Source organism: Acanthopagrus latus, chromosome 21 (assembly GCF_904848185.1).
Source record: "Acanthopagrus latus isolate v.2019 chromosome 21, fAcaLat1.1, whole genome shotgun sequence".
Taxonomy (NCBI): domain Eukaryota; kingdom Metazoa; phylum Chordata; class Actinopteri; order Spariformes; family Sparidae; genus Acanthopagrus; species Acanthopagrus latus.
In genome coordinates, this window is record NC_051059.1 from 10212447 (window position 1) to 10221131 (window position 8685).

An 8685-nucleotide genomic window follows, 5' to 3' on the forward strand; every position below is an offset into this window, starting at 1 on the left:
CACAATACATCAATTTGCGAGCTTATGTTCGCATGAAATTGGATTACATGACTCAACAAGGCTGCAGTGAGATGACATTACACAATTCAAAACTTAGACATGATAGCTGTTTTCATGTTTTGGACACTCTTTAGATTGGATTATTATATAATGAATAGTAGTCTTATTCCCTGGAGTGTAAATCATCATGTTAGGAAATAAAACACGTACAGATTAGAATTGACTGTATACATATGTCAAATTACCCCCCCAGACAAATCAAATAACTTAAACACACGGTTTATGCATCCTCAAGGGATGTTAATACAGCGTTAGGCTACAGGTTTCACAAGCTCAAAGCAGCTTAATTAAGGTAGCCACTCTTTCCAGTACACATCTGTGCTGGTGTACTATTAACACCTCCGGATAATGTTTATAATGATTATTAAACAGTTGCTATTAAAATATATCATGATACATAATTCAGTTCTTAGCGGTTAATACATTAATCCACACCTGTCTCTATAAAGGCTCCACATCTACAGGCTATTGTGTTATCATCTTAAGTTTACAGGCACAACTGAGCTGCCAAGCTCTTCATAATGTTGGTAATCCTTTGCTGTTTTATTGCTAATGTGTCTTGGTTTTGTTTTGCTGCCCCACTCTTACACATGTATTGATTTTTATGGCATTGAATGGAAGCTGATTATTTGATTTAATGTGTACTGACAATGAAGATGTACTTTTCTACTTCATCCAGTATAAAATTGAAGGCTATCTACGTTTCAGCAATAACGGAAGTCCACACACGGGAGCCCTCTTGTCTCTACCCGTGTATGCTCTTCGGTCATCCGCTTCGTTAATCGATCCTAGGCTCCACCTTTCGCCTTCTCTTCCTTAGGTCGCGATAGAAATCAAAAACTCCTTATATGGAACGAAACTTCCCAAATTCCTGAATGTGGGAGTGCTCCACAGGTCCCACCCTGCATACCAGACGTGAACTGGACCAGACAAATTGTCGCACTTCTTTGACTCACTGCAGTAGGAAAAGAAAAAAAAAGTTAAGAGGAACTAAACTAAGCACAATGAGCTACTGGGGTGACGTAATGTCAGTGCTATGGGGTTTTAGATAACAGATACAACTTCACATGGCAGGGTTTGTGAATGTGCTGACAGTCATGTCTGGTTTGCAACAGATAACCAGACAGGAGCTCTTACTTCTCTATATATTAATGACACACTGTCAGATTTAACCAGACCCTTCGGCTTGTTCGGTTCCTCACAGAAACAGCAAGTATATGAAAAGCAGTGACTTTAAAAAACGGGACAGCTCGTGTTTCACTTCTACTTCTATACTTATGGGGGCTCCCAGGCGTCCCCTTTCTGTGAATAGAAAGCGTACATGACTGATTATAATTTGAAGCACAAGACTGTACATGAAGTGCACGACTCCTCACATGAACATCTGCGACACCAACATGTATTTTTCATACCAACTTGTTTCTCCAGACCGGCCATTATCTAGTCTGGGAGCCAAACGAAAAAGACATTTTGTTTCAGCTTGTCTGGCCCCCTGGTTTCACTTGTCCAGCCACTATTTTAAAGTCATTTGTGTAGAAAATTAAGTGACGCTTGAGAGGTTTAATGGTAAAAATAAACCTTAAAGAAATAAGCAGTGAATCTGTGTCCTTTATTAAAGCACACATAAATGTAGGCCTACTGCATCTCTGCCAACAGACGTGTGCTTTTGTCCCAACTATAACGACAGCCAATTCACTGATGAGCTGACAGGATCTTGAGATCTTTGCCACATACAAGGCAATCTCTTTTTTGGTTTTTCCTTGTTGGTTACATAAAAGAAAAGCATGTTAAAACATTACGAACCGTTTCCTGACATCCTATAGAAAACGCAACAAATGGATTTAACAAGAAAATCATCCACATGTTTGACAATAATCAAGTAATCTGTGTGATCATCCAGACCTATTCTTCTGACTGAGTTACAAGCCTTCATGATACACCTCATGTGTTGCTCAACAGATTCCGACCAGGTGTAGAATCTAGCACACTAATAATGATTTAAGGCCAGGTGCGTCACCTCCATGTGTCTGTACATAAACACAACTGGATTTGAGGGCACTTGTGGCAGGTGATCATGTCATCCAGGTGTGCAGAGGGCTGATTCAGTCAGAGCAAACACAGCCAGGGGGAGGTGATGGTTACTCATTCTGACATCTGTGATGAGATGACGTTACCACGAGGGGGGTGACGCACGTATGAGTCTATGAAACACATACGGACCCAATCTCTACTGAGGCTCACAGCGCTGATGAAATGTGACTTTTGAACACATTTCTTTAGTAGAAGTAAGAATAATTACAGACTCTCTCCGATCAAATAACAAATTCTAAATTTTAAGGATGAGCAAGATATTCTTTTAAGGGTGAGAAAAGGGACAAGCTTGATTAAGACCCACTTCACTTAAATTGCTCCCACCAAGGCACCTTTACATCACATACTGATGTAGACAAAGACAAGATATGGACAATGTGCGCCCCCACATGGATGATCTGGGTAAGTGCAACAGATTACAGCATAATGCAACCTCAAAATAAAAGACTGACCATTTAGTTCGTTTCTCCCTTTCAGGTCTTGATTATTTAAGGGATGACAGCAGTTGTCAAACACAGTGGCACCGTAAAAGAGTCAGTCGGCCGAGCTGAAGATTTAGATCATTTTATTTTTCAAACAATTGAGAGATGTTAAACACTGAACAAAGAAAGATGCCCCCAGTCAAAACTCCAGAAAACAGATCCTTCTCAACCAGTTGTAGCACTTTTCCTTTATTGCCAGCTGTGTTGTTGTTGTGCAGTTTCTCATTGTCTGCAGCTTCACCCTCGCTAGATCAGTGTGTACAAAAAGTAACAGAAACGGTGCATATAACAGCGTCGTATCGATCGCGGGATTTGGAATTGTCACACATAAACCCGGTTCCACCAACAGGTGCGTTTTATGCGGGAGCAAATCCAGATTTACCATTTACCAAGGCACATTGGTAGAGGATGAATGACTGAACGAAGGTATGGACAGAGAGGCTGCACAGAAGCCAATCATCATTTAAATCACGTGAGAGAAAAGTGGTAGTGACGGATGAGTATAAAGGGAAAAATCAAAATGGAGTATTAGTTTTTGCGTAGAAAAATGGCAAGAATATCTGATGCACACAGCTTTCTCTCTCTCTCTGGTGGCTGTTAAGAAAAAGAGACGCCGCCTCAAAGAGCCTCTTAAATGTTTTAGAAAACTCTCGAAAGCGGCTGCTAAAACTTTTCATGTGTCTGAAACTGAGTACAAATGTGGGCACATAAACTGCGGGAGCATCAGTCACAATTCACACTTGAATTACGCCAGTGATGAAATGACCAACAAGTTGTCAACTGCATAAGAGGTCTCACTCCTGTACATTCACTAAGGCTGTTTTAACTCAGAAGATCGTGAAGGAATTCCTGAAGGCAAACAAAATCTAAAAAGGAACAGAAACAAAGTCTCTGCATCAAATATTTCCATGTCTTTGTCTCTGAAAATGCAATTATTGATCGGCACAGTCTAGTTTCACATTCGTAATATTTCGGTATGAGGAGAGAATAGTTTGTGGTGAGAAGCTGAATTAAAGTTTAAATTAGCGATATTTGGAGAAAACCATCTGAAACCAAGTGATTCTTCTGAATGAGTTTCTTCTTGAGAGTTAGCGTGGACATGTAAGAGCTGTGAGATGAAACAGAGGGAGAGCAGGTGAAAGATGGTGTATGGAATGTTTATGACCGAAAGCAATCTTTAAGAAAGACCCTGCAAAAAAACTCAAAACATCTGTATGCCCCATGAACATTGATGATAGGCTGACGACATTGTGATGCAAACAGAAACAAAACAGATCTATAGGTTTATGAACACCTGTTTGAATGAACGTCCCATAAATGGACAGGTCAAAAATAAATAGATGTATACATAAGAAATTTATAATTTACTCTTTATATCTCACATAAAGCTTCTTGTAACTGCTGAATATGCACCAGTATTTCATACTCTGGACATGTTCAGCTCTACCTGTGCTAGATGAATTCTATCAACACCTTTATGGGCACCAACATGGCGATCTGGACAGGACAGCTAAACCCCAGCCTTCCCTCAAACTTAACCCTAGATTGTAATTCCTTGTTAGAAACTAGAAGGCGAAAAAAGACAACAGAACGATCCCAGCGAGCCTGAAATAGAGGTACGATTCAGAACATTAAAAATTCACATCACAACACCATTTCCGCTTATCTGGGATGATAATGTTGTTTCCGTTTCTTTCTTTCTTTCCGCCTAGGGTGTTAGTAGCAGCACTCTGCTGTTAGGGCCTCATCATTCCTGTGGCTTTCAGTTTGAAAAATAAAACAGAAACAGCCCTTGATATTACAAACTCAACTATTCTTTTAATCTTTACTCTTTTTATACCAAAATCTGAACAGATTATCACAGAAAGAGGAAGAGGCATGGGGCGGGAGTTTAGCAGGCCTGGCTTCTTGCCGAACTCACAGTGGACAAACAAAATCACAAAGTATCTTGTCTCTGTGGGGAGACAAGGAAAAGGAGTGGAAAAGGACAGCAACCTCCCCAAACCCCTCAGTCTAGGCAAACATATGGCAGGATGTTCAATTTGCTTTCATCCCCGTGAGGGTCTAATGATATGCACTCTGTCCAATCAAACCAGGTGCCCTTGGTGTCATAACAACCGTTCACCCCCGGCCATCGCTGTGTGTGTATCCTGTCCAGGTCCTCTGCTGTCACCTCCCGGCTCACGCCCGGTAATTCCCCTACCGAGCTGTCCTTCTGCAGAACGTGTACCTTCCGCGAGTCTTTGATCTCCTGTTCTTCCCTTTTCAGATACTCTGACATGAAAAAGTGTGCACCAGGGGCCTGGACTCCCGAGGAGGTGAGCACATTGCTCTGAAGGTTCAAGTAGGACTGGATGATTTCATTTCTCGACAGCTCCTTCCAGTTCGTTTGATGGAAGGGGTTCGGGCTAGGACCTGGAGCTGGACCTGGAGCTGGACCTGGACCTGGACCTGTAGCTGGACCTGGAGCTGGAGCTGGAGCAGGGAGCGGGGCCGGGGCAACTGGCGGGTATACAGTGCTTTCAGTTCTCTGCCTAGACTCAACAGGGTCGGGAGTGGGGCCTTCCTCTGTTTGAGAAGTTTCTTTATGTACCAGAGGTTTGATCTGACCTGTGACAGGGTCAAAAGTTAGTCTACGTTCTTTTAACCGAACAGGCTTCGTCGTATCCTCTATTTTCTGACCATCTAAGTTAACAGAATAGTCTCTTGGTCTGTACTTCCTCCTTTTATGGTCTGAGTTGGGGACCGTTGTCCCGTCTGTGTCATCAGACACAGACATGGCTCCCTCAGATGTTGGTCTGTGTAGTTCTGAGTTGTGTTGCGCGTGAGAGGGTGAAGGGGAGACTGATGGAGATTCCAGTGTTGCAGATAGGTCTTGTGGTGGGCAATGAGAGGGAACTTCTGACACACTGGCCCAGTGCGTTGAAGACCTGTGAGAAGAATGTGGCAGCTTGTCAGCGTAAGATGCTTGGGCTGGAGAGGCTACGGGCTGGGGCAAAGACAAGGGGGAGTCCCTTGAGGAAGGGCTTGGGACAGGCGTTCCTTTCGGTGCATATGCTGAAGAGCGCTTGGTCAGTGTGTCTTGCTTCACGCTTCTTGGACTGGTTGTGAGGCCACGGGGACTTTTGGCTTGATAATATGCCCCTCCTCCTCCTCCTTCATCCAGTCTGGCTTGTTGCTGCATCACAGCAACCTTGATCATAGAGGAAGTGCTAGGTAGTTTGGCCACACCAGGTGAGCTGGGGCGAGGCTTGACAGCATTTACTGGAATTCTGTTGATTTTATCATTATCAAGGTGCTCTATCCGAGATCTGTCTGGAGAAGGGACGACTTGCGGGTCAGGCGGGGGATCAGGACTGCCTGCAATCCCATTGGTGGGTGGTGGTGAAACAGAGTTATCATATGACATTTTGGAGATTTTTTCTGGTAAGTGCACTCCACTGTCTCTGTGCTCTGCTCTGCGTTTGCGGTTGCTTGACTTCTCAGCTTTCGGGGAGTATGTGTTGTGAACATCGTTTCTGATTTTGACTTCGGGGACACCCTTCCCCGACACAGAAATATCAGGAGGAGGGGCCTCAGTTCTACAGGGATGAGAACTGCCATTGGTAGACCCAGGGGCACTCGCAGCCACAGCAGGCCCAGGTTCAATCAGCTTTTGCCAGTTCCGTAAGAGTTTCTTAGCACGCTTGGCGAGGTCTTCATCCTTGGTCTTCTTCCTTACATCATTGATCAATTTTCCAAGTCGGGTTTCCTACATGAAATAATGTTTTTGGGAGTTAGAAACAAGTTAAGACACACAAGTTCTACATGCAGCAGTAGTTCAAGTCAATCAGTTCAACATTCTTACCTCAAGTGTTTCTTTGGTGATAGGATACTTTTCAAGAAATGTAATTACTTCCAGTACAGCCACCATATTGCGTATCTGCAAAGAGACAAACAAACATTTTGTGTTATTTCACCTGCACTGTTGCTAACAAAAGCAAATAATGAGTATTAGCCCCAATCACCATCAACTGAGTCAAAGTCAGTGTCAAATTAGCATTTTAAACAAATGACTGTAGTGATAGTCTCACTCGCACTCGACTCTTTCGTATTCATATGATGGCTAGAGTCACTCCAGATTGTGAAAAGACGATTGAATCGTGTCAACAACGTGTGTGAGTGGGTTCAAGTCAGCTTACGAGTTAGCTTAGGGAACATTAGCTTGTCTGTTTCAGATCGACGGTGAAAAGTAAAGATGGCCAAGTGTCAACTCAAAAAACCTTCACCACTGCCAACGTTTGACTAAGAGTGTGGCATTAAGGCATAAACTAGAGGCAAAGAGTGCTAAACTTTGATTTGACCGAGTTTCTTATCCTGTCGAGAAAGTCAACGAGCGTTTGAGTGTCGGCACTTACCTGCGTTAGCTGATATGGCTACCGCTAGCATTAAACTAAGTTGAGGAGGAAGGGTCCGACTATTTCCTAAAACGCAGCTATTCAAGCTAAGAGTTAGCTAGCTACCTCCCACACTTCGGTAACAAGGATTTAATAACGGGAAAGGTCTACAAAGAAGCACTGACCGATGTGGAGAGCATAAAGATAACTTAACGATGTAAGAAGTATTTCCAGAGCAAGTGTGTGCATTATATACCTTCAAGCCGATAAATACTAGAAACCCGCTTTGGTGTTACGGCTAGGCTAGCAGCTAGCATGCTACACAAACCAGCTAACGCTAGGCTGATGTCAAACCGGGGCAGCACTCTGCTAAGCTAGTTTGCAAGCTGTCAGATGAAGCCAAGCGTCTCTTCATCTTTCACAGTCGTTTGGCATGCCGGTGCCAACCTGACTCGTACCTCACGCATTTTAAAACACAATGAAACACCTAATTGACAGTTGTCGGGTGAACTGCGTTGTCAAGTTTCCCGGAGTGCAGGTAAACAAGCTAACGTTAGCCACCTAGCCTAGCTAGCTGTACTCACATTGCTGTGACTGTCGATGGCCTGCAGCAGCCGGTCCCTCATCTGCAGCGGGGTTGCTGAGACCGTTGTCATTGCCTGTTCGGTGCGATCCGGAGGATGGAGGGAGGAATCCTCCAAAATGAAAACCGGATGACAATGGTGACTCAAAAGCCGGCGCGGTGACTCGTCGGGCGTCCGAACAGCATATTTTTCTGTCGCCTGGATGGTAGACGGCTCAGTTTTTCTCACATGGAGAGGAAATGTGTGTGCTGTGTTGACCGATGGCTGCTGCCTGCTCGGCGCTCTAGCAACTCACTACCAGCTGCTGGATCCCTAAACGGCCTCCTGCTGCATGCTGGGATACGATGTATGCGCTTTGACGTCTGCACGTAGCCAAGTAAACATCCCCGCCGCCCACACCACACAACCGGGCATCCCCCCATGGACGTACCCCACTGATCCCTTACTACATACAGTACATCAGTAATTTGTCGCCACATTTGAATTAGCCAAGGTTTGGTTGCAGCTTAGTCATTTCCTTGAATCAGACAAAACCCAAAACACACAGATAGATACAGACAAGCAGCAAATGCTCCAATTCCAGATGCTGCAACTAGATTAAAGTTTGGCAGGTAATATTCAGAAGTTATTAAAAAAAAACAAAAACAAAAAAAACATGTCAGATGCATGAAAAATGTTAAGATTCAGGTCAATCATTTTTCAAAATCTTCTACTAGATGGAGCAGGGCTGCCCAATGTGAGCAAAGTCATTTGAATTTGGCCTAATACATTCAAAAATATAATAAAAAAAATATACCGAGTATGGTGGGCAGAGGTTATGTCAGTTAAGGGAGCTTTGTACTATTTTGCATCCCAGGCTTAGGGTTAGTAAATTCAACAGGTGTTTGCTTTTCAATTTTGGCCCTTGAAATGAAGTTTGCCCCCCCAGCCCTGAGATTGAGGCCTCCAAGTGTGAATAATCACATCGAAATCTGTTGAGTTATTGTCAGATTCTGGCCCAATTTAAGATACTTGTCTTCAGTACTGTATCAAAGACCAGTTGACCACACACAGCTTAAAATCTCCCAGCAACATTATTGAATTTAGATCATC

The 8685-nt window shown here is 43.6% G+C and overlaps 1 protein-coding gene across 1 annotated transcript; it reads right to left on the reverse strand.

The window, feature by feature from the left end:
• Window positions 1-2699: 2699 nt before the first annotated feature.
• On the reverse strand, window positions 2700-7969 carry crsp7 (cofactor required for Sp1 transcriptional activation, subunit 7). The gene is made up of 3 exons (XM_037084295.1): window positions 7594-7969; window positions 6481-6555; window positions 2700-6384 (listed from the first exon to the last, which is right to left on the reverse strand). The coding sequence occupies exons 1-3, from the start codon at window positions 7663-7665 to the stop codon at window positions 4642-4644; spliced, it is 1890 nt and encodes a 629-aa protein (XP_036940190.1). The 5' UTR covers window positions 7666-7969; the 3' UTR covers window positions 2700-4641.
• Between the last annotated feature and the right edge of the window lie 716 nt (window positions 7970-8685).

Excerpts from the sequence above, each read along its gene's own strand:
- crsp7 (XM_037084295.1), bottom strand. The coding sequence starts at position 7,665 with ATGACAACGGTCTCAGCAACCCCGCTGCAGATGAGGGACCGGCTGCTG. Across the intron at positions 6,556-7,593 it reads CCATCGACAGTCACAGCAAT|ATACGCAATATGGTGGCTGT; the intron begins GTGAGTACAGCT and ends GTCTCTTTGCAG. Across the intron at positions 6,385-6,480 it reads TCACCAAAGAAACACTTGAG|GAAACCCGACTTGGAAAATT; the intron begins GTAAGAATGTTG and ends TATTTCATGTAG.